Below are 26,591 nucleotides of genomic sequence, written 5' to 3'. Positions count from 1 at the left end.
ACCTCAGTTGTGACACATTTTCCAGTGCTGGAGCCTTGACTGCTGCCTCAATCTTTTCAGGGGACTTATGTAACCCCGCTTCATCAATAACGTGGCCACAATACGAGATCTGCTTCTGGAAAAACTTGCACTTGTGGCGATTAGCTCGGAACCATATTCCTTTAATCTAGTGAGCACCTTCTCCAGGTTGGCGAGGTGATCACTGTCATTTTCGCCCGTGACCAGGATGTCGTCCAAATAACACTGGGTCCCTGGAATCCCTTGCAGAACTTGATCCATCGCCATTTGCCAAATAGCGGGAGCCGATGCTACCCCGAACACCAGCCGGTTGTATTGGTAGAGACCTTTATGAGTGTTGATCGTGAGGTATTGTTTTGAGGCTTCTTCTACCTCCATTTGCAAGTACGCCTGGGCTAGATCAATTTTGGTGAAGCGTTTACCTCCAGATAGCGAGGGGAAAATATCCTCAATTCGTGGAAGCGGATATTGTACCGTGTGAAGGACTGGGTTCACTGTCACCTTAAAATCCCCACAGATGCGGACCTTCTTTGGTTCCCCAGGCGTATTACTCAACGACCTCTTCATTACAGGAATGATGGGTGTAGCCCACTCGCTCCAGTCTACTTTGGACAGTACTCCTGAACGTTCCAACCCTACCAGCTCTGCTTCGACGGCTGGTCTGATTGCATAAGGCACTGGTCTGGCCTTAAGAAACTTTGGGCTTGCATTTTCCTCTATTTTAATCGTTGCTGTTGTGGATTTTAGTGTTCCGAGTCCCTCCTGGAACACTTCTTTTGCGTCAGTTAGCATTTTTGACAGTCGTCCAGGTGTGATGTCGTCATCCTTTTTGGCCTCAACCTTCAGTGCCTGTATGGAATGCCAATCTAATTGTATCTTCCGGATCCATTCACGTCCTAGTAGTGGTGGTCCTCCATCTGGCAATACATATAGGTCCATTTTAGGTATTTCCTGGCCTTTGTATATCACTTTCACCCTTATTTTTCCTTTGGGGTAGACTTTTTGCCCCGTGTACATCTTCAAGACAATCTCTGTAGCTTTCAAGGGTATATGTGAAAATAGCCGCTTGTAGTCCCTTTGGTTTATGACTGTTAGGGCTGATCCTGTGTCCAATTCCATTTTCACTTGGACTCCGTCTATCTCGAGTGTAACCCAGATAGTCTGGAGATCCTCCATTTTGGTTACCTTATGTAGTTTCAGACAACCCAGCTCCTTGCTTCCGGAGTCTGTATCACTTTTCAGTTCGTCTGAACTACTGTCCATCACCTTATGTACCTTTTTGTACTTCTCCTGTGGAGTTTTGTTGCTGTTGGTTTTCTTCCCTGACCTGCAGACTCTTGCTATGTGTCCTGCTTTTCCACACTGTCTGCACACTTGGTCCTTGAACCAACAATCCTTCTGGTCGTGTGTTGTTCTGCCGCAGCGATAACACTTCCCTGCTCCGTATGACATTTCATTGGTGCCATATTCTTGCGGTCTCCGTTGTATCTCTGCAGCGCCCCTTGCGGCTGCTTCGTGTGATACTGCCATGCTGAAAGCCTTGTCCAGCGTAAGATCCTTTTCTGATAGAAGCCGTTTCTGGGTTCCTTCACTTTGAAGCCCACACACAAACTTGTCCCTTAACGTATCTGCTAGTCCCACTCCAAACTGGCAGTTTTTCTATAGCTTGCGCAGTTCCGTTAAGTACTCAGCATTACTTTCATCTTTATGCTGGTTCCGTTTGTGGAACTTACATCTTTCTGCTATCAGCAGCGGTGTGGGGTTTAAGTGATCCTGTAGGATTTCTACTATGCTTCCGAAATTCTTAGCCACGGGCTTCTCTGGGGTTATTATGTTTCGCAGTAACCGATAAGTTTTTGCACCCATGGAATTTAACAAAACCAGTGCTTTCCTAGCATCTGGCACTTCATTCACCCTGCAGTACACCTCAATGCGTTCCACATATGTCGCCCAATCTTCGACTTCATTGTCGAACGCAGAGATACTGCCACTCTTCGGCATCCCTGGGTGTGATTTAACTGTCAAAAATGGCGTCTCCCGCGCTCTCCCTTCTTCTCCGCTGGCACAAAATGGCGTCTCCCGCACTTTCCTTTCTTCCCGCGCTCGCCTTTCTTCTCTGCTGCGGCTTCTAAAAATGGCATCTCCCGCGCTCTCCCTTCGTCTCCGCAGCTCAATGGCGTCTCCCGCGCTCTCCCTTCTTCTCCCCGCGGACGCTGTTCAGCCCTTGAGCCCTGGCTGTGCTCTGCGCGTTCTCCTGTGCGCCTTTCCCGTTTCCGCCGCTCGGTCCTGAACCTCTTTCTCTCTGTTTTTGTTTTTCCTTGACGCCGCTCGGTTTTCAACCCCCGGCTGCGCTCTGTGCGTTTCACCCTCTCTCTTACCCCGTCGACGCTGCTCGGCTTTTTCTCTGCCGTCGGTCGGCTCCAGCCGCCGCTGTCCGAGAAGGGTTTGTGCTGTACCTGTTGCCAGTCTGTTGCTGGATCGTCGTGGCTGGAGAACCAAGCCCCAGCTCTCAACAGCCTCCCCTGCGATGTTCACTCTCTGCCGGACGACTGGGCGGTTGCTCGTGGTCGACGCCCGTGCTTCTGGCCTCGACTTTCTTCCACCGCCCTCCCGGAGCAAATCCTTGAAGGGAAATGCAGAGTTGCAGGTAGATTCGAATCGACCTCGTCGTCACTGTTGGATCCGTGATTCTTAGAGTATGATGTTTTCCAATAACTACACGGAGGCTGTAACTTAACAATCAACAGGTGTTTACTGGAGGAGGGTAGTCTCAAGACTGGGGGTGCAGAGGCATGCTCAAGGCTTATATACAGGGATGGTCACTGCCGGTACTACAGTATACAGGAGCTGTAAAAGTAGTTCTCTCTTAAAGGTACTTACACTACACATATATATTCATTGTTTAAGCTGTGCCCGTGAATATATTTTTGTCCAAATGTCTGATTTTCTCCTTTAATTCAACACTGATCATCCTAATTATTTAGTAAACTTACCGCTTTTCCTTGCAGACTCCTGCATCTGGTTCAGTTGTTTGTCTGGGAGAAAAAAATATTAATTTCTGATTTCAATCAAACTTATTTTTTACTTTTAATCGAAGATCATGAACTTTTCTCTGAGCTTTTTCAGATTGATCAAATGGTGAGTGCGCCATTCAACGAGCGAAACAGAACAATGCATTCTGTCTGATTAATTTTAAAATGAGAGAGATTCTCAATTTAAAAATAAATGGTCATTTCTGTCTTAAGCGCACAGACGGAGATGGCATGAGATCGCACAGTGGCATTCACCCCATTGCTCTCATCCTTCGGGAATGACAAGAAGTAGAACTGGAAGTCTGGAAGGATGAAATCAAATGGGGCTGAAAGGTCTTTCTGTACACAACAGATCCTCTGATCTTGTGAAATCGCCAAAGAGAACCCTGATGCTTTCATCGGAAATTCCTCGCTCCAGCATTTTTGCAGGGGCACAAACATTATAATGTTAATTTAATTTAATTAATTTAATATAAATGCTAATCCCAGAATAGTCCCACTTATGTACACATCCAATACAATTTGAGTGGCACCAACTGGCCACAGATGTACGCATGGCCCTCGTTTCCACCTCTCTTCCCTATTTTACAAAACCCCAATAAGGTATCACTGCCATAGAATCATAGAATGATACAGCACAGAAGGAGGCCATTCGGCCCATCGTGCCTGTGCCGGCTCTTTGGTAGAGCAATCCAATTAATCCCACTCACTTGCACTTTCCTCATTTATCCAATTCCCTTTTGACAGTTACAATTGAATCTGCTTTCACCACCCTTTCAGGCAGTTAATTCCAGGTCACAACAACTTGCTGCGTCAAAAAAAAAAGTTTCCTTGTGTCGCCTCTGGTTCTCCAAACTCCCAGACTACGCCTGGGCAATGCCAGGGTTTAAAAACTCTGGATGGAGCTAAGCTGGAGGCTCCAGGGAGAGAGCCCCGCCCGAGGTGATTTTACCAAAGGCCAACTGCACTCCTGCCAGCGTGGCACGGAAATGATTTTAAAATCAGAAGTTGCGAGCACGCCCAGGTCCTCGCCCACTCTCTGCACCAGCTTATTCATTCTCTCTAGCTCCATAAAGTGGGCCCTAAGCCCCACTGGAGGCAAATAAGCCTCTGTTACCTTTATTCACAATAAAAGACCTGTCCACCAATCACAACTTTCAGTCTCCCACTACAGTAAGTTCACATCTTTAGCACGGCTTTTTCTATTGTTCTACTAAACTTTTCTAACATTTCCTCAATTTCCCTTTTCTCTTTCTGGGTAACACGGGAAGTGATATCTATTAGACAAAATACTGCGGATGCTGGAAATCTGAAATATAAACAGAAAATGCAGGAATACTCAGCAGGTTGGGCAGCATCTGTGGAGAGAGAAACCGAGTTAACGTTTCAGGCCATGAAAAACTTTCGTCAGAACTGGAAAATGTGAGAGATGTAACAGGTTTTAAGCAAGTACAGGGGCAGGGAAAGTGGGGAGGGGAGGAAAGAACAAAGGGAAGGTCTGGAGAGGCAGGAGAGATTAAATGACAAAAGGGATGATGGGGCAAGGCAAAAGGAGAAGGTGATGGGACAAGTAAAGATACAAAAGATGGGTCTAGAGGAGGTGTAAATGGCAACAGCAGCTGCTATCCGAAAAATGACATCATAACCACTGCTCCCATTTTTTCCGGAATTCCCTCCCTAGACCTCTCCATCTCTCTACCTCTCTTTCCTCCTTTAAGTCGCTCCTTAAAGCCTACCTCTTTGACGAAGCCTTTGGTCACCTGTCCTAATATCTCCTTGAGTGGCTCAGTTTCAGATTCTGTTTGATAATCGCTCCTGTGAAGCGCCTTGGGATGTATTACTAACTTAAAGGTGCTATATAAATGCAGGTTGTTGTTGTTGTAGTTCCCCGTTTCTCAGAGTCCAACATTTGCTATGAATTATCTATCAGCCTCTCAGACTCCTGTGCCAAGCAGTGATTTTTGAACTCTGATGAACAAACATCTACACACGTATCACAACAGACACTAATTGATATCGCCATGTTTTCCACCTTGTACAATTGAGGTCCTCTTTTATCTTCAACTCTTTGCCAGTGGGTGTGAATAGATTGCTGGGGTTCCAACTGAAACGCAGTCCCTTACCTTACTGAACATGCCAGTCAAGAAACAATCGGGTACAGCACTGGTTTTACACCCTGCCCAATTTTACTCTCCATCTAAGTCATTGAAAGATCACCCAATATGCATTTCCACTAATCAGGGTCCAAAACACTGCTTCCAGGTGAACCAGCGATTTACCTGTACCTCTTCCAACCTAATATACTGTATTCACTGTTCAGGATGCGGTCCCCCCTACAGTGGGGAGACCAAACGCAGATTGGGTAATCACCTCTGTTCAGTCCACAAGTGTGACCCTGAACTTCCGGTCGCTTGCCACTTTAATTCTCCACCCCATTCCCACTCTGACCTCTCTGCCCTCGGCCTCTTACACTGTTCCAATAAAGCTCAACGTAAACTCGAGGAACAGCACCTCATCTTCCGATTAGGAACTTTACAGCCTTCCGGACTCAACACTGAGTTCAACGACGTCAGATCATAGCCACTGCTCCCATTTTCTCAGACAACAGGTGCTGGTAATAGTTTTGCTGTTGCCGTTTACACCTCATCTAGACCCATCTTTTGTATCTTTCCTTGTCCCATTACCATCCCCTTTCGCCTCGCACCATCATCCCATTTGTCATTTAATCTCTCCTGCCTTCCACCCTATCACAGACCTTCCCTTTGTTCTTTCCTCCATTCCCAGCCTCTGCTCTTGCTTAAAACCTGTTACATCTCTGACTTATTCCAGTTCTGAGGAAAGGTCATCGACCTGAAATATTAACCCTGTTTCTCTCTCCACAGATGCTGCCAGACCTGCTGAGTATTTTCAGTGTTTTCTCTTTGTATTTGAGTTTTCCAGCATCCGCAGTATTTTGCTTTTGTTTCATAACTGTTGTTTTAGAAAGAGCATGTATCACAATATATTACCAGGTCATTTTGGTGGTAGAATCATAAACAATATATTACCAGGTCGTTTTGGTGGTAGAGTTAGTAACAATATATTACCATGTAGTTCTGGAAGCAGTTTCATTAGATTGGAGAAGAAATACAGTCCGGAATCCTTGAAGACACCTGCAGTGTCGTTCCCACTTCCATACGATGAACCTAAATCATAGGAATCCAAAGCTTCAAAGACCTAGTTGGTTGAAGAAAATGCAGAATAAGTGCATCACTACTTCTGATGGATTGTTGTGCTGTGAATTTGACACTGCATCTATCTTTATTTTGTGCACATTAAGGTAAGGATGTTTTGGAGAATAGAACATTTCCACTTCAGATATCAGGGCAATTTTAACCTGGCCCACCCATCGGGAATCCGACAAGATCTGGTGCAGCATTGGTTTTATACCCCGCCCGATATCACCTTCCATATTGGGCGGTGTGTCAAACCGGCGTTCCACCTGATCCGTGCGTTTCCCACCTCTGAGTTTGGTTAAAATTGCCCCCTATGTCAGCGTGGAGTAGGTATGGGACAGTTGAGTGAAATTCAAAGCTCCCTCCACTTTTCCCAACAATGGGCCCTAGTCCCAACCTCAAAGGGTGTCCCCACTACACTAGCATGGGTTATTCTTTTCCCCATTTAGCAGGTCATTCATCCTGCGGCCTTTCTGAGCAATTGGTCAGTTTGTGCCAAATTAGGGCTCAGTTTCATGATGTAGACCCACATCCAGTCAGCAGTAGATTGACCCTACCCAAACTTACGTTATATATGACTCTTAGAGCCAGCAGACAAGGGAGACCTTTACGCGTCACTCTGGGCTTGATTGGAAGCAGGTCCTAGAGGTGAAGCATCAAGGTCTAACCTATTATGCCTCCTCGTTCCCCAATACTAGCTTTTAAATGACTGAAAACACAAAAGATTCTAACTAAGGTGGCAGTGTTAGTGACCATCTGGAGAAATAAGCTATGCTGGTCAGGTTGGATTGTGCCCACATCATCAAGCACCTTAAGAATTATGAAGCCAATGGAGTTCTCTGACAGAATTATGGTGATAAATTGGAGGACGGTAAAACATTTAAGAAAAGATATAAACAACAGTTTAATCCACGTTGTCCTTCCCTTCTGTCAGTATGCAGGATATCTTCTATCACAGGTTCTTTCCAACCCATTTAATATTGTGAAAGGTCTTTAAAGTTTCATCTTGATCGCAGGAAACCAGGTCAATTAATGGGATGTCATATGCCATATTAAACACCTTGGGAGTCATTTTAACCACAGGCCCTTCAGCCATTGGAAAGAGTTTCTCTTTATTTACTCTATCTAAACCCATCATAACTGTAAACACCTCTATCAAATCTCCTGTTAGCCTTCGCTGCTCTAAGGAGAACAACCCCAGCTTCTCTACTCTATCCACGTAACCGTATTCCCTCATCCCTGGAACCATTCTAGTAAATCTGTTCTGTACCCTCTCCAAAGCCTTCACGTCCTTCCTAAAGTGTGGTGCCCAGAATTAACTGCCCATTATACACTCCAGCTGATCTTCCTTTCCATTGAAAAAAGGAGAATCAAGCAGGGCTTGTAGTTAGTGGCCAATTCGATATCACCCATTTCATACTGTCACCCGAAGTTAAAATTATCCCCATTCTGTGACGTGTTTCTCTCCTTAAGGTGACAGGCCCATTAACCCTACAGTTCATATTCTACACAATATTGCACATCCCTATTTGCCCAGAGAATCATAGAACCATAGAATAATACAGCACAGACGGAGGCTATTCAGCTCATCGAGCCTTTCGAAGAGCAATCAAGTTAGTCCCGCTCTTTCCCTGCAACTTTATCTCCATCAAGTATTTATCCAATTCCCTTTTGAAAGCTTCTATTGAACTGCATCCACCAACCTATCAGGCAGTGCATTCCAAATCCTAATGACTTGTTCCGTAAAAAAGTTTTCCCTCATGTCACCTATGGTTCTTTTACCAATCACCTTTAATCTGTGCCCCCTTGTTATCGACCCTTCAGCTATTGGAAACAGTTTCTCTTTATTTACTCTATCTAAACCCATCATGATTTTAACACCTCTATCAAATCTCCTGTTAGCCTTCTCTGCTCTAATCAGAACAGCCCCAGCTTCTCCAGTCTATCCACGTAACTGTATTCCCTCATCCCTGGAACCATTCCAGTAAATCTCTTCTGTACCCTCTCCAAAGCCTTCACGCCCTTCCTAAAGAGCGGAGCTCAGAATTGGACACAATACTCCAGCTGGGGCCAAACTATTGCTTTGTGTCGGTTTAGTATAACTTCCTGGCTTTTGTACTCTGTTCATAAAGCCCAGGATCCCATATGCTGTGTTAACCTGTCCTGCCACCTTCAAAGGTTTGCGCACAAGCACCCCCAGGTCTCTCTGTTCTTGCACTCCCTTCAAAATTGTACCAGTTAGCTTTTATTGTCACTCCTCATTCATCCTACCAAAATGTATCACCTCATACTTTTCTACATTGAACTTCACATACGTCCATCAACTTGAAACACATCGGCCGTGATTTCACCTACCGAGACGGGCTCAGTGCGACCCCACTCCCGGCTCCATCCCACTCTGTGAGAAGAATTTTCTGTTGATTGGGCTTGTTAAGCCTGTCCTGCGAGTTTCCCGGCCATTTAAAAGGAAGCGGGTCTGATTACTTCATTTGATGAGGTGCTGCATACACTGACAAGCGCTGCACAAAGGTGCACGGCTGCACCCAGGCTCTTCCATGACTCCCGCTATATGCTTATGGAGGGGGTCACAGCACGCAGGGAGGTTCTCTTCCCTTCCAATGGGCGGAGGACACCTCCCCAGGAGACCAACGCAGCCTGGTTGCACATTGCACAGGAGGGCACAAGCAGGGATGTCGTCAGGAGGACCAGACTGCAGAGGCATAATCCTTGCAATGATCTCAGTAGATCACGAGATGTTATTGCGAAGCCACTCTCAACCTCATCCTGCTGTGCCACTCATCACATCCCCATCACTCTGCCTTCCTTACCCTACTCCTGTATATTTTTACTCACACCAACTTACCTTGCACCTTTCTATCTACATTATCACTTCCCCATCTCACTAGCCACCCCTCACACTCACCCTCATCCTAGTCCAATCATACCAACGAACAACACACAAGGGTAGGCACTTGGGTGGTTTAGCTAATGTTCATGTGAAGTTTCTGGTAATGTGCTGTCAAACATTGAAATCTTTATTTTCAACACTTTGCGTTCTTGGACAGATTTGTATGCACCTTTGGAAGTGGCTTAGTGAGTTGCAGTGAATGGTGAGACATAAGGGTACCGCCCCCCCACCCCCCACCCGCAATGGTGATGGTGAAAGGAATGACTTGCATTTGTAGGTATGCTTTATGGTGTTGGTGTGGGGTGGTGCCAAGCTGGCGCATCATGTGGCAGCCAGGGTGTACAGCGTCAAGTGAAGTAAATCTGGCCATGGTGATGCCATCGCTGGCATACCAGGCAGCATTGTAGTCAGTTGCTGATGCCCTGTGTCCTGTGCAGCATCAGGTGATTGTGGAGAAGTTTGGTGTTGTTGTTGGTGGTACTGGTGTGCCTGGCGATGTTGGTGTTGGGGCTGATCGTGGAGGGTTTCAGAGGACCAAGGTGAAATTTTTTCAGGGCACCGATGCTGCTGGAATAGATGGCAGCTGAAGTTGAGATGACAGAAGCGATCTGTCAATGGTGAGAGAGCTTGCTCCAAGGAGGTGACAGTGGATAGAGAGTTTACTCCAAACACTTCCAAACTGCATAAAACTCAAAAGTGGGTTCCAAATCATGAAGGCTCCAGCTTCGAAGATTGGGAAGTGAACAGCTGTGAAATGGTAGGTTTTATACCACTTTTGCAGCTGTCATCTATTCACAGCAATGGAGAGTCATAGAGAACACGACATACTTACCTGACGTGATACCCACTCTCTGGGAACCTCGCTAGAAACCTGGTAAAATGGTACGTACATGGGAAAATGGTGCTTAACTACCTTTTAACAAGCTCTTAAGTATCTAACTTGGCTGACCCACCGCTTGTTGCCAGGTTTGTACAGGGATGACAGACCCGACACTTGGGAAACTAACAAGGAGGCGGGTGGACAGAGGGATACCGACCCGCTGTCAATCTTTGTGATTTTGACAGCGGACCCGCCTCCAAACCCGCACTCTGAGCACCGGTAAAATTCCAGCCATCAGTTCTTTTAAAAGATGTTGTAAATACTTCTATTCATAGAATCATTGAAGTGTAGAAAAGAAACAATCCCAATTAAAGTTTATGTATTGTAATATCAATGATCTCCACTGAAAACTATTCTACCTAATGAATCATTACCTTCCTTGTGGTGATGGTGTCCTGTATATGTCGTCCTTTAAGCCTGGTATCCACTGCTTGCACGTATACTTCTGCTGGACTGTCAGACAGAACTGATAACAATAATTGGTAACTTTCGCCGTGCTTGTACAATGCTGAATCTACCTGAAACTGTAAATTACAATCAGATCGTGAGCCTCAAGAGGCAGCAATAGCCTTCTGAACATGAATGATTATGACTATGAATAGATCCTGTGGATACAAAATTGACTTAGGGACAGAAAGCAGAGAGTAGTGGTGAATGGTTGATTTTCAGACTGGAGGGAAGTATACAGTGGTGTTCCCCAGGGCTCGGTATTAGGACCACTGCTCTTTTTGATATATATTAATGAGCTGGACTTGGCCATACAGGGCATCATTTCAAAGTTTGCAGATGTCACAAAGCTTGCAAATTTAGTAAGCAGTGAGGAGGACGCTACCTGTCCTCATAATTTAACTCCCTAAGCTCTGCTCATGAGGTCTTCTCTGAATAGATACAACTAATCATCAATAAAAACAAAGAATAGAAGTGAAAGTTTATCATTATCTGTAATTGTTCCATGTTTTGTGATCAGGCTGCAACACTCATAAGAACACAGGAGCAGGAGTAAGCCATTCAGACCCTCGAGCCTGCCCGTTAATAGTTCCGTATATAAACAGTACCAAAGACAGTAAAGGACTCGACGGTAAAGAATGTTACCGGGTACGTATATCGCAAACAAAAGAAACTGCGTGAAATGTGTGTGGCAAACCTTAGTATCACATAGGCTCTCTACTTCAACCCGTAGTGAGTCCGTGATGATTTCCTCTGTGCCGTTAACATCTAGGACATAATAAGCAACAATGCGGAAATAAGGGACCATGTCCCGAGTGATGGGAAGTTGAACTGTTGTCTCCGGCGCCCTCTCGACTCTCCTGAAATCCAGTATTTTTCCTTTGCCGAGTACCTAAGAACAATACATATGTACGATCAGAGCAGGCACACTTTCATAATAGAGGCTCTGGGGAAAGCAGCTGAACATTAGAACCATTAGGAATACAAAGGGGTGGAAGTTATGCTACAGTTGCTTAAAGCTCCGGTTAGACCCTGTAGTAACCTGGGAGGTTATGAGTAACCTGATCCACCAGGTGGTGCTGTGGCAATTGCTCTCCTGAGTTAAGTCTGATCTGTACTGTTGTATGCTTTGTTTTTGGCTGCCTCATGGCAGAAGCTTTTATGTGCAAGTGTTGATTAAACCATGTTACGGAGTTAACCTGTGTCCATCTCCATCTATGGCCAGCTCAAGATACCACAGACCCCATTCAGAATATTGCGTTCAGTTCTGGGCACCTCAGGAAGGATATATTGGCCTTGGAGGGGGTGCAGCATAGGTTCACCAGGATGATACTGGCGCTAAAAGGTTTAAGGTATCAAGACAAGTTGCATAGACTAGGCTTGTAGTCCTATATCTTGTGCTAAAATTTCCATTTTCGGTATGTAAAGAAATGGTTTGATTGCAGATCGACAATTAAAAATATAATCTGGTTTTTATTTAATTAAAGGTATAAACCTGCAAACCAGCAGCATCCATTGAAAAATGACTTCACCACATGGAATCATTGTTTTCATTTGTTCCTGGGATGTGGGCGTCGCTGGCAAGGCCGGCATTTATTGCCCATCCCTAATTGCCCTTGAGAAGGTGGTGGTGAGCCGCCTTCTTGAACCGCTGCAGTCTGTGTGGCGAAGGTACTCCCACAGTGCTGTTAGGGAGGGAGTTCCCAGTCACTTTGATAAAATGAGAGTCTCGACTTGCAATCGGACTTGATTGTTTGAATCGTGCGTCTATCTCTGCATTTTTAAAACTGATTTATTATTTGTGTGCATCTATGCAATGTGCGATTTTCAATGCCAGGTTGTAATTTGCACTTTATCGCCTTGAATTTGCCATGGGGGTTATTTCCATCTCCGACATGTTATGTATTGTGTGTTCTCCTCCCACCTGTGGTGGCGCTGTCACAGGAGATAAATGGTTGGGTGTTCTCGGTTAAGTTTAGCTCTCTTTGTTCGGAACTTTCCAGAACTTCCTTTCCTTCCAATAAAGCACTTCATGTTTGAATCTCTGAGTTCTGAGTCCTAAATTGTGTCTAGGTAGAAAGGTACCGACACAACACGACACTAACCGAAGGAAAAAAAATAAAGAAAAAGAGTTGTATTTATATCGCGCCTTTGATGGCCTCAGGACCTCTCAAAGCACTTTACGGCCAATGAAGTACTTATGAAGTGTAATCGCTGTTGTAATGTAACACAGCAGCCAATTACGCACATGAAGCTCCCACAAACAGCAATCTGACAATGACCAGATAATGGCCCAGAAATTCGGGTCGGGGGCTTCCCGCGGGTGCAAGCCCCCGATCTGCACTTACCTAGCGTGCCGGCCGTTGTGCTAGGCCCGCGTGGGATTCCGATCCGGGGCCTGGTCCAGCTGCCGGCGTGCAGTGCTTGCGTATCCCAGGGGCGCAGTTAGTTCGAAGCGTCCCCTGGGATCACATGGGCCATGGGCAGCCAATCGGAGCAGGGAATGCTCCATTCATAAGTCTTGACAGGAAGTGCTGTCAAGACTTATAAATACTACGGCCCCAAAATAGCACTAAACTTTCAAATAAATTTAAAAAAAACATCACATTTTTTAAATAAACTATAAATTACATGAAATAACTATTTTAAACAATAATTTAAATTTTTGAAAAAAATAATTTTATATTCTAACGGGGCTAAAAATAAACTTACCTTGCTTTAAAGTATTTAAAAATAATAAACCTGTGGGAAAAATGTTTTAATTTTAACTAATTCACCACTTACCTTGTAAAAAGCAGGCCTTACGCCTGCTTTTTACATTTCTAAATTCTGGAGACTTACCCTCACGGAAAAACCTGTAAAAAAGATGTAAGTTTGATGCGCACGTGCTGCCTCCCTCGTGCACGCGTTCGACCTCTGAACCCCTTCGTTCAGAGGAACGGAAGTGCCAGTTTCCCGCGCATGCGCAGTGCATGCAAGAAACCGGCACTTCCATCGGGTCCACGGGTGAGTACCCTGTGCGTACTCACCCGTGGAGACCCGAATTTCTGGGCCAATCTTTTTTTCAAGTAATATTGATTGAGCGCTCAATATTGACCCCAGGACATCGGGGACAACTCCCCTGTCCTTCGAAAGAGTGGCTGTGGGATCTTTTACGTCCACCAGAGAGGGCAGATGGGGTCTCGGTTTAACATCTCATCTGAAAGACGGCACCTCCGACAGTGCGGCGCTCCCGCGGTACCGCACTGGGAGTGTCAGCCCAGATTTTTGGTTCTCTCGTCTCTGGAGTGGGACTTGAACCCATGACCTTCTGATTCGGACAAGGGTGCTACCAACTGAGCCATGGGAAAATGAGGCATCTGCTGAGCTACCGGTGGAATTGGCTATTCTCACCGTTTCCCAGGGGTTTCGGTCAATCGTTCGCTGAAGTTAGGAAGGCGGCCCACAACCACCCCCCCCACCCTTTCGAAATTCTTTCAGAGTCAACCTTTATCTACATTACTCCAGCAACGTCACATACTCAACAATTATAAGAGTTCTCCATTTTGGTTTAAAAACATTATTAACCTGCCATTTTGTACGAAATTGAAGAGTTGGTCACGTTATCTGATGGCCAATTTAGGTATGAAAATCGAATTTGCCAGTAAATGAATACATGTTAACAATAAACCTGAAGTGGTCCACTTAAGGTTTCCTTATCCTGGCGGCTAAAGTAGTCTACCTTTTACAAAAATGGTCATAGCTAAATTCGCTTCCACCCTCTGTAAACTTGAGCTCCTCCAAAACTCTGCTTCAGGTATCCTAACTCACATCAAGTCCCATTCACCCATCACCCCCGTCTGGCAACGCCTCGATCTTAAAATTCTCATCCTTGTTTTCAAATCCTCCATGGCCTCGCCCCTTTCTATCTCTGTAACCTCCTCCAGCCCTACAACCCTCCAAGATATCTGCGTTCCTCCAATTCTGACCTCTTGTTCGTCCCCGATTTTAATCGCTCCACCATTGGCAGCCGTGCCTTCAGCTGCCTAGGCTCTAAGCTCGGGAATTCCCTTCCTAAAACTCTACACCTCTCTACCTCTCGCTTCTCCTTTAAGATGCTCCTTAAATCCTACCTCTTTGACCAAGCTTTTGGTCACCTGTCCTAATATCTCCTTATGTGACTCGTTGTCAAAGTTTTTTTGATAACATTCCTGTGAAGCTCCTTGGGACGTTTTACTACGTTAAAGGTGCTATATAAATACAAGTTGTTGTTGTTGTTTTGTAAACTTGCACATTGTTCACAGATTGAAGACTGCCTTATACCTTGAAAGCCTCCATGAAAGTTTTCTAAACTCACCATATAATAGTAGTAATGAACATCATTGATGTTGAGCTGGCTGATGGCTGTCAGAGTTACAGTGATGATATCTCCAGGATACAGCAGAACATGTGGTACATTGATATGCAGATACCTCTTGCTGGCAGACTGGTGTTTCATTACTGCTTTACGCGTTTTAATCTTACTGGACTCATTTCCGACCATTGCCTGGAAGGCAATAGAAGGGTTGAGGGATGGGTGGACATATAGATAGACAAACAAATGTTACATATAAAAACTGATAAAGTCAATCATTGGGGTAGAAATTGAGTTCAATGGGGTTTACGTAGTGTAGTGGTTGTCACATTGGCCTAACAAGCGAAAAGTCCCACGTTGGATCACAGGCGGGAACTGGGCTGAATTTTCCAGGGAGGTAGCGGGTGCGATTGGTGGTGGGTCGAGTGGGAAAATTGTTATTTTTGACAGCGGGTCGGGAACCCGCTGTCATCTCGCTCCCACGCACCTTTCTCTCAGGTGCGTCTGTCACCGTGGAGCCGACCCGACTGGCAGTGGCAGGCGACCCAATTGAGATGATTATCATGTAGTTTGCATGCACTTAAGGGCATTTTTTTACTAACTTTTTAAATTTCCCTGCATGGCCACGGAATTCACGCAGCTCTGGAACCACGTCTGTCAACCTGAGGCATGAGTCCCGTGGCCATTGTTCCAGCTGATTGCTCGACAGCATGGGAAACAAACCAAAATAAAATACATGTTGATTACATCAGCTGACAGATTGATGGAGATTCTGTTCTACTTGAAAAGCTACTGGTAAATGTTAATTCAGAAATTCCTGAAGGGATGTGAGTGCTGAAGGTTCCCATCCTACCCTGGATGGTGAGGGAAATACATTTTTCACTGGTTATTCTCGGCTGTTGCCTTCCAACTCAACAGCAATTGCAGTGAATTCATCTGCGCTTTAAAAAATGACATCTACCATTTAACTACATTTTTGTGTTGTTTCTGGTCAGGTTTTTCTCACAGTGATTTTCCAGTTACAGATTAAATCAAGTCATCAACCGTAACAATTTAATTCTCATCACTCATTCCAGTGGTTCAATTTCCTTTCAGTTCCTGAATATAACTAATGTAATTTTTCAGTCTGAGACTTTGGGGGTGAATTTCTGCAGAGGTTCTCTTATTTGTCCATTGTTAACTACAACAGAAGAGCTGCAGGAATCCCAGAAACACATAAGCACCACTTACACTGTTTGTCAGGGATCCCGCAGCTCTTCTGCTGAATTTGCATAAGATTGTAAATCCACCCCTTTACAATTACATTTAAAATCTGCTTAATTTTATATATTGCCTTCACACACACACATCTTTTATTTGTACCAGTTACTGATACAAAAGCCTATAGCTTTGTGACAAAGGCACCAATAACTTCCCAATTAATGTACTTCTTTAATTATGTTCCCGATTATTTAAATATTTCTTTGTCACTCATATATAACTTTTAGAATATTATTGTAGAGTAAAGATTCAACACCCACTATGTTAGATTAAACGTCAAATCTAATGTGGCCATGGTCCCTTTAAGGATCCCGGCTGAAAACGCATCGTGAATGACGTTACTAGACCCGCTCCATCTAATTGGGCCGGGTGAGCTTAATAGGCCTCAGTAAGGTAAGTTCATTTTCAGCAGCGGGATGGAGCCAGCACCAGGGTCGGGACCCGCCACGGACACCAGCTATACTGGACCCGCCAAGGTAAGGAAAATTCCGGTTGGAACTTGTTCCAGAGGAACCTCCAGGGGCCGGTTTCTACTCCTGTGAAGAAAGGGTGACAATTGGCTGTTCTTGTTAAATTTAATTCTTTAGACAGGACAAGACTGAGAGGCGGCCTGACTGAGGTCTATAAAATGATTTATAAAAAGGGATTTGACAGGGTAGATATAAAGAAGATTGTGGAGGGATTCCAAAACCAGGGGCCCTAAATATAAGGTAGTTACTAATAAATCCAATCAGGGATTCAGGAGAAACTTCTTTACCCACTGAGTGGTGAGAATGTGGAGTTCGCTACCACATGGAGTGGTTGAGGCGAATACCATAGATGTCTTTAAGGAAAAGCTAGATAAGTACCTGAGGCAGAAAGGAATAGAAGGATGTGTTGATGGGGTGAGATGAAGTAGGGTGAGTAAAGAAGTTCCTCCTGAACTCCTTATTGGATTTAGGTTAAAATTAGCCCCACGGAGACAGGACTGGGGGAATACCAGCGGATGATGAGGGCTCCTCTGCCCACTGACATCCGCAGCAAGGGGCAGATGTAAAGAATGCCAGTCCCTACTTCCCAAATTTGGGAGCTCAGTAATAAGAGGCAAAGACCAGCGGAATGGGATCCCACCCCAGCATGCTCCCCAGCCCCCAACCCAGATGGCGAGCTTTTGAGAGAATAATTTGGGGGGGTGGAGAGCGGGTGTACTATAATTAGACTGAATGCCATCATAAACTGGAACAGAATTACCGGTTGTGCCTGGAATTAGTGAAATTAGCAAATAGATATTAACTGCAGTAAGTCAGCTAAAGAAAACTGGAAACAAACTCTTACCGTAATTGTTATATTCTGAGTATGTGGAGGAACTTTGAATGAAAAGCTTAGTTCACCGATTTTGTCAGACAATCCTTTATTGGCACCTGTTATTGTCTTTTCCCCTGAGAGACTTATCGATACATTGAGAGGTACATCGGATGCAGGGGAGCCATCGGGATAGGTTACTGATGTCTGTGAAACAATACGATCAAAAAGAAAGCATTAACGCACGATAACGTTTCAGCTGCCCAATTATAAGAACATAAGAATTAGGAGCAGGAGACGGCCTTACGGCCCCTCGAGCCTGCTCCGCCATTCAATCAGATCATGGCCGATCTTCAAATTCAACTCCACTTTCCTGCCCTATCCCCATATTCCTTGATTCCCCTAGAGTCCAAGAATCTATCTATCCCAATCTTGAATATACTCATCGACTGATCATCCACAGCACTTAGGAGTAGAGAATTCCAAAGATTCACAACCCTCTGAGTGAAGAAATTCCTCATCATCTCTGTCTTAAAAGGCCGATCCCTTATCCTGGGACTATGCCCCCGAGTTCCGGACTCTCCAGCCAGGGGAAACAATCTCTCAGCATCTATCCTGTCAGTCCCCCTCAGAATCTTATATTTTTCAATTATCTCCTCTCATTCTTCTAAACTCCAGAGTATAAGCCCATTCTACACAACCTCTCATCATAGGACAGCCCTCTCATCCCAGGAATCAATCTAGTGAAGCTTCATTGAACCTCCTCTAAGGCAAGTATATCCTTTCTCAGATAAGGAGACCAAAACTGTGCACAGTACTCCAGGTGTGGTCGCACCAAGGCCCTGTACAATTGTAGCAAGACTTCCTTACTCTTATACTCCAACCCCCTTGCAATAAAGGCCAACATGCCATTTGCCTTCCTAATAGCTTGCTGTACCTGCATGCTAACTCTGTGTTTCCTGTACGAGGACACCTAAATCTCTCTGAATACCAACATTTAATAGTTTCTCACCATTTAAAAAAATATTGGGGGAGAAATTTAGTATCGCCCCGTTTGGGGCGCTAACTTTTGAAAGCTGGGAAACTTAGTGACAGGCGCTAATGATTCCCAGCTTTTTCAAAATTAATTCAAGCGCTCCATTTCCTTCCTGGAGCGCTAAAGGACGCAGGCGGGGCTGTAGTGGTGCAGCGCTGCACAATGTCCCATGCATAAGAACATATAAGAACATAAGAAATAGGAGCAGGAGTAGGCCATTTGGCCCCTCGAGCCTGCTCTGCCATTCAATAAGATCGTGGCTGATCTTCTGCCTCAACTCCACTTTCCTGCACTATCCACATATCCCTTGATTGCCTTAATATCCAAAAATCTATCGATCTCTGTCTTGAATATATTCAATGACTGAGCCTCCACAGCCCTCTGGGGTAGAGAATTCCAAAGATTCACCACCCTCTGAGTGAAGAAATATCTCCTCATCTCAGTCCTAAATGGCCGACCCCTTATTCTGTGACTGTGACCCCTGGTTCTAGACTTCCCAGCCAGGTGAAACATCCTCCCTGTCAAGCCCTGTGTAGTGTATGTACCTTTAAGAGAGAACTATTTTACAGCTCCTGTATACTGTAGTACCGGCAGTGACCACACCTGTATATAAGCCTTGAACATGCCTCTGTACCCCAGTCTTGAGACTACCCTCCTCCAGTAAACACCTGTTGATTGTTAAGTTACAGCATCCGTGTGGTTATTGAAAAACATCATACTCTCAGAATCACGGATCTAACAGTGGCGACGAGTGTCGATTCGAATCTACCTGCAACTCTGCATTTCCCTTCGAGGATTCGCTCCGGGGGGGCGGTGGAAGAAAGTCAAGGCCAGAAACACGGGCGTCGACCACGAGCAGCCGCCCAGTTGTCCGGCAGAGAGTGAACATCGCAGGGGAGGCTGTGGAGAGCCGGGCTTGGTTCCCCAGCCACGACGATCAGCAATAGACTGACGACAGGTACAGCGCAGACCCTTCCCGGACAGCGGCGGCTGGAGCCGACCGACGGCAGAGAGAAAGCCGAGCAGCGTCGACAGGGTAAGACAGAGGGTGAAGTGCACAGGGCGCGGCCGGGGGTTGAAAACCGAGCGGCGTTGAGGAAAAACAAAACGGAGAGAGAGAGGGTAAAGCAACAGCCGGGTTCAGGACCGAGCGGCGGAAACGGGAAAGGCGCACAAAAAAAAAAGAACGCGCAGAGCACAGCCAGGGCTCAAGGGCTGAACAGTGTCCGCGGGGAGAAGAAGGGAGAGCGCGGGAGATGCCATTCAGCCGCGGAGAAGAAGGAAGAGCGCGGGAGATGCCATTTTTAGAAGCCACAGCGGAGAAGAAGGGCGAGCGCGGGAAGGAAGGAAAGCGTGGCAGATGCCATTTTGTGCCAGCTAAATCACACCCGGGGATGCCGAAGAGTGGCAGTATCTCTACATTCGACAATGAAGTCGAAGATTGGGCGACATATGTGGAACGTATTGAGGTGTACTGCAGGGCGAGTGAACTGCCAGATGCTAGGAAAGCACTGGTTTTGTTAAATTCCATGGGTGCAAAAACTTATGGGTTACTGCGAAACCTAATAACCCCAGAGAAGCTGGTGAACAAGAATTTCGAAAGCATCGTAGAAATCCTACAGGACCACTTAAACCCCACACTGCTGCTGATAGTAGAACGATTTAAGTTCCATAAAAGGAACCAACACAAAGACGAAAGCAATGCTGAGTACCTAATGGAACTGCGCAAGCTATCGAAACACTGCCAGTTTGGAGCGGGACTAGCAGATACGTTAAGAGACAAGTTTGTGTGTGGGCTGCAAAGTTAAGGAACCCAGAAACGGCTTCTATCAGAAAAGGATCTTACGCTGGACAAGGCTTTCAGTATGGCAGTAGCACACGAAGCAGCCGCAAGGGGCGCTGCAGAGATACAATGGAGACCGCAAGAATATGGCACCAATGAAATGTCCTATGGAACAGGGAAGTGCTATCGCTGTGGCAGAACAACACATGACCAGAAGGATTGTTGGTTCAAGGACCAAGTGTGCAGACAGTGTGGAAAAGCAGGACACATAGCAAGAGTCTGCAGGTCTGGGAAGAAAACCAACAGTGAGAAATCTCCACAGGAGAAGTACAAAAAGGTACACCAGGTGATGGACAGTAGTTCAGACGAACAGAAAAGTGACACAGACTCCGGAAGCAAGGAGCTGGGTTGTCTGAAACAACATAAGGTAACCAAAATGGAGGATCACCAGACTATCTGGGTTACACTCAAGATAGACGGAGTCCAAGTGAAAATGGAATTGGACACAGGATCAGCCCTAACAGTCATAAACCAAAGGGAATACAAGCGGCTATTTTCACATATACCCTTGAAAGCTACAGAGATCGTCTTGAAGACGTACACGGGGCAAAAAGTCTACCCCAAAGGAAAAATAAGGGTGAAAGTGGTATATAAAGGCCAGGAAATACCTAAAATGGATATATATGTATTGCCAGATGGAGGACCACCACTGCTAGGACGTGAATGGATCCGGGAGATACAATTAGATTGGCATTCCATACAGGCACTGAAGGTTGAGGCCAAGAAGGATGACGACGTCACACCTGGACGACTGTCAAGAATGCTAACTGATGCAAAAGAAGTGTTCCAGGAGGGACTCGGAACACTAAAAGGCATAACAGCAACGATTAAAATAGAGGAAAATGCAAGCCCAAAGTTTCTTAAGGCCAGACCAGTGCTTTATGCGATCAGACCAGCCGTCGAAGCAGAGCTGGAAGGGTTGGAACGTTCAGGAGTACTGTCCAAAGTAGACTGAAGCGAGTGGGCTACACCCATTGATCCTGTAATGAAGAGGTCGTTGAGTAATACGCCTGGGGAACCAAAGAAGGTCCGCATCTGTGGGGATTTTAAGGTGACGGTGAACCCAGTCCTTCACATGGTACAATATCTGCTTCCACGAATTGAGGATATTTTCGCCTCGCTATCTGGAGGTAAACGCTTCACCAAAATTGATCTAGCCCAGGCGTACTTGCAAATGGAGGCAGAAGAAGCCTCAAAACAATACCTTACGATTAACACTCATAAAGGTCTCTATCAATACAACCGGCTGGTGTTCAGGGTAGCATCGGCTCCGGCTATTTGGCAAAGGGCAATGGATCAAGTCCTGCAAGGGATTCCAGGGACCCAGTGTTATTTGGACAACACCCTGGTCGCGGGCGAAAATGACAGTGATCACCTCGCCAACTTGGAGAAGGTGCTAACCAGATTAAAGGAATATGGGCTACGAGCTAATCGCCACAAGTGTGAGTTTTTCCAGAAGCAGATGTCGTATTGTGGCCACGTCATCGATGAAGAGGGGTTACACAAGTCCCCTGAAAAGATTGAGGCAATATTCAAGGCTCCAGCACCGGAAAATGCGTCACAACTGAGGTCGTTCCTCGGGCTGGTAAACTACTACCATAAGTTCTTACCAAATTTGTCCACGGTATTACACCCACTGAACACCCTACTGCAAACAGGGGTACCATGGAAGTGGAATGACGAACGTAGACGAGCTTTCCAGAAGTGTAAAGAATTGATCACATCAAAAGAGGTGTTGGTCCATTTCAACCCAGCACTACCAATTCGTTTGGCATGTGATGCATCACCCTATGGTATTGGAGCGGTGCTGTCCCACAAATTCCCAGACGGGTTGGAGAGGCCAGTAGCCTTTGCGTCTCGGTCACTAACCTCAGCCGAGCGCAACTACGCCCAGATTGACAGGGAGGCCCTCAGCCTAGTATGGGGAGCAAAAAAATTCAACCACTATCTGCATGGGCAGAAGTTCACCTTGCTGACTGACCACCAACCACTTGTCTCCATCTTTAATCCTAAGAAGGGCGTTCCAGTGATGACTGCACAACGGTTACAAAGATGGTCCCTGTTTCTAGGAGCGAATCAATATGAAATAGAATATAAAGGCACGAAACAGCATGGAAACGCTGATGGGCTATCGCGCCTGCCACTGCCTACTGTGGAGGAAGCACCAGCAGTGGACCCTATCGAGATATTTTATTCGTCAATAATTGAACGATTGCCAGTAATGGACGCGGATATAGAGAAGGAGACCCGCAATGATCCGACGCTGTCTCGGGTATATGATTTGACGGTAAGGGGATGGCCAACACATGGCGACTCACTGTTGCCAGCATTCTCATCCAGAAGAGAACAGCTGTCGGTATGCCAGGGGACAGTGATGTGTGGATCCAGAGTGGTGATTCCACCCAAGTTAAGGGAGAGAGTGCTAAATGAGCTACATGAAGGCCATCTGGGGGGAGTGAAAATGAAAAGCCTTGCTAGGGCTTATGAGTGGTGGCTGGGAATCGATCAACAAATCGAAGACCTAACCAAGAGCTGCTCAGGATGCCAGAAAGTCCAAAATGCACCACCACATGCCCCTCTACACCCATGGGAGTGGCCCTCCTCTCCATGGCAACGGGTGCATATTGATTTCGCTGGTCCATTCATGGACTCAATGTTCTTAATAGCAGTGGGTGCTCATTCGAAGTGGCCTGAGGTGATAAAAATGTCCTCAACCACTACAGAGAATACGATTGCAGTGCTACGGACCATATTTGCCAGAAACGGCTTGCCAGAGCAGATTTGCTCTGATAATGGACCACAGTTTGTGTCCGAAGAATTTCGAAAATTTATGAGAAGGAATGGGGTAAGGCATTACACATCCGCCCCGTATCATCCAGCCACAAATGGATTGGCTGAGAGGTTCATACAAACCTGTAAGAAGGCGATAAATACCATGTGCGACGATGAAATTCCACTACAGCATAAGGTGGACAATTTCTTATTAGCCTACCGAAACGCGACACATGCAGTTACCAACCAGACCCCGGCCATGATGTTCTTTCACCGAAGGTTGAGATCTCGTCTGGACTTGCTCAGACCAAATGTGCGAAGAAATGTTGAGGATAAACAATTCCAGCACATCAATGAGAAGCCGACAAGAAGCTTCAACGTAGGAAAACCAGCCTTGGCCCGTGACTACCGAACAGAGAAATGGCAACCCGGAACGATATGCACAAGGCAGGGGCCATTAATGTACACGGTGGATGTCGGGGAGAACATTGTGAGACGCCACGTTGATCAGATCTTAGCGTCACAGGAACGAGTCAACCCCATGTCTTGTGTACCTGGGGATGAACGCGACATACCGGTAGCATCTACCTCAGAACCAGTAGCAGTGGAACCCGATGAACTAACCGATGAAAAGGGGCCAGAATCGCCTCCGCACCAAGAACAAGAACCTCAGGAAAGGCGCTATCCCGAAAGGGGCAGGAAGCCGCCCCAAAGACTGAATCTATAAATGGACTATTGTTGTTTAATGTACATGTTAAAGTGTTAATTGTTATTTGAATATTATAGGTACTACTAATCTAAAAGGGGAGGAATTGTAGTGTATGTACCTTTAAGAGAGAACTACTTTTACAGCTCCTGTATACTGTAGTACCGGCAGTGACCACACCTGTATATAAGCCTTGAACATGCCTCTGTACCCCAGTCTTGAGACTACCCTCCTCCAGTAAACACCTGTTGATTGTTAAGTTACAGCATCCGTGTGGTTATTGAAAAACATCATACTCTCAGAATCACGGATCTAACACCCTGTAAGAATTTTATATGTTTCAATGAGATTGCCTCTCGTTCTTCTAAACTCTAGAGAATATAGGCCTAGTCTACTCAATCTGTCCTCATAGGACAATCCCCCCATCCCAGTCTGGTGAACCTTCGTTGCACTCCTTCTATGGCAAGTATATCCTTCCTTAGGTAAGGAGACCAAAACTGTACACAATACTCCAGGTGTGGTCTCACCAGTGCCCTATATAATTACAGTAAGACGTCTTTACTCTTATAGTCAAATCCTCTTGTAATAAAGGCCAACATACCATTTGCTTTCCTAATTGCTTGCTGTACCTGCATGTTAACTTTCAGTGATTCGTGTACAAGGACACCCAGGTCCCTCTGAACACCAACATTTCCCAATCTCTCATCATTTAAAAAATACTCTGCTTTTCTATTTTTCCAACCAAAGTGGATAACTTCACATTTCTCCACATTATATTCCATTTGCCATGTTCTTGCCCACTCACTTAGCATGTCTATATCCCCTTGCAGCCTCTTTGCATCCTCCTCACAACTTACATTCCCACCCAGCTTTGTATCATCAACAAACTTCGATATATTACATTTGGTCCCCTCATCCAAATCATTGATGTAGATTGTGAGTAGCTGAGGCCCAAGCACTGATTCTTGCGGTACCCCACTGGTTACAGCCTGCCAACCCGAAAATTACCCGTTTATTCCTACTCTCTGTTTTCTGTCTGTTAACCAATCCTCAATCCATGCTAGTGTCTTACCCCCGATCCCATGAGCCCTAATTTTGTTTAATAACCTCTTGTGTGGCACCTTATCGAATGCCTTCTGAAAATTCAAATGCACTACATCCACTGGTTCCCCCTTATCTATTCTGCTAGTTGCATCCTCAAAAATCTCCAATAAATTTGTCAAACACTATTCTCCTTTCATAAAATCATGTTGACAGTGCCTAATCCTATTATTATTTGCTAAGTGCCCTGATACCACTTCCTTGACAATGGATTCCAGCATTTTCCCGATGACTGATGTCAGGCTAACTGGCCTGTAGTTCCCTGTTTTCTCTCTCCCTCCTTTCTTGAATAGCGGGCTTACATTAGCTACCTTCCAATCCATTGGGACCTTTCCAGAATCTAGGGAATTTCGGAAGATCACAACCAATACATCCACTATCTCTGCAGCCACCTCTTTTAGAACCCTAGGATGTAGTCCATCAGGTCCAGGGGATTTGTTGGCTTTTAGTCCCATTAGTTTCCCTAGTACTTTTTCTCTATTGATATTAATTACTTCAAGTTCCTCACTTTTATTAGCCCCTTGGTTCCCCACTATTTTTGATATATATTTTGTGTCTTCTACTGTGAAGACAGATACAAAATATTTATTTAAGGTCACTGCCATTTCCTTGTTCCCCAAAATAATTTCCCCTGTCTCAGTCTCTAAGGGGCCAACGCTTGCTCTTGCTACTCTCGTCCTTTTTACATTCTTGAAGAAGCTCTAACAATCTGTTCTTATATTTCTTGCTAATTTACTCTCATATTCCATATTTTCCCTTTTTATCAAATTTTTGGTCCTCCTTTGCTGGTTTCTGAAGCTCTCCCAATCCAGGCTTACTACTATTTTTCACAACATTATAAGTGTCTTCTTTTAATCTAATACTATCCTTAACTTCTTTAGTTAGCCACGGTTGGACCACTTTTCCTGTGGATTTTTATTTCTCAATGGAATGTATATTCGTTGCGAATATTGGAATATTTCTTTAAATGTTTTCCATTGCTTATCTGCCATCATAGCTTTTAATCTCGTTACCCAATTTACCTTAGCCAACTCGTCCCTCATACCTACATAATTGGCTTTATTTAACTTTAAGACTCTAGTTTTGGATTTAAGAATGTCACTCTCAAACTTGATGTGAAATTCTATCATATTATGATCACTCTGCCCAGAGGATCCTTTAGTATGAGATTACTAATTAACCCTGTCTCACTACACAAAACTAGATCTAAAATAGCCTGTTCCCTGGTTGGTTCCATAACATATTGTTCTAGGAAACTGTCTTGAATGCATTCTATGAACTCGTCCTCCAAACTACCCTTGCCAATTTGATTTGTCCAATCTATATGAAGATTAAAGTTCCCCATGATTATTGCATTACCTTTGTTACAAGCTCCGATTATTTCTCGATTAATACTCTGTCGTACAGTATAGCTACTCTTAGGGGACCTAAAAACTACTCCCACCACTGTTTCCTGACCCTTGTTATTTCTTATCTCCACCCATACTGATTCTACTTCCTGATCTTCCGAGCCGAGATCCTTTCTCGCTACTGTCCTTAATTCATCCTTAATTACCAGGCTACCCCACCTCCTGTTCTAGCCTGCCTGTCTTTTAAAACATCAAGTACCCTGGAATATTTAAATCCTAACCTTGGTCATCTTGCAACCATGTCTCTGTAATGGCTATTATATCAAACTCATTTATCTCTATTTGTGCCACTATTTCGTCTATCTTGTTATGGATACTTGTGCATTCAGATAAAAAGCCTTTAATTTTAA

The 26,591-nt window shown here is 45.2% G+C and overlaps 1 protein-coding gene across 7 annotated transcripts in view; it reads right to left on the bottom strand.

Annotated features, from left to right (window-relative positions):
• LOC147095723 (complement C3-like) overlaps positions 1–26,591 on the bottom strand; it is a 165,086-nt gene that overhangs the window by 88,633 nt on the left and 49,862 nt on the right. For 6 of the 7 annotated variants that reach the window (XM_085974769.1, XM_085974768.1, XM_085974771.1 and 3 more), the window contains exons 11-16: positions 17,408–17,581; positions 14,837–15,025; positions 11,198–11,392; positions 10,428–10,577; positions 6,137–6,266; positions 3,012–3,053 (exon numbers count right to left, since the gene is read on the bottom strand). In XM_085974769.1, coding sequence (XP_085830895.1) covers positions 3,012–3,053; positions 6,137–6,266; positions 10,428–10,577; positions 11,198–11,392; positions 14,837–15,025; positions 17,408–17,581 — 880 coding nt within the window. The remainder of the gene's footprint in view (positions 1–3,011; positions 3,054–6,136; positions 6,267–10,427; positions 10,578–11,197; positions 11,393–14,836; positions 15,026–17,407; positions 17,582–26,591) is intronic. The other variant, XM_085974770.1, reaches the window with a different exon arrangement.

This window comes from Somniosus microcephalus, unplaced genomic scaffold (assembly GCF_052327205.1).
Source record: "Somniosus microcephalus isolate GS21.2 unplaced genomic scaffold, FLI_Smic_1.0 unresolved_chr1, whole genome shotgun sequence".
Lineage (NCBI taxonomy): Eukaryota > Metazoa > Chordata > Chondrichthyes > Squaliformes > Somniosidae > Somniosus > Somniosus microcephalus.
Note: the sequence above shows the minus strand (reverse complement) of the source record. Positions and strands in the feature narration are given on the sequence as shown.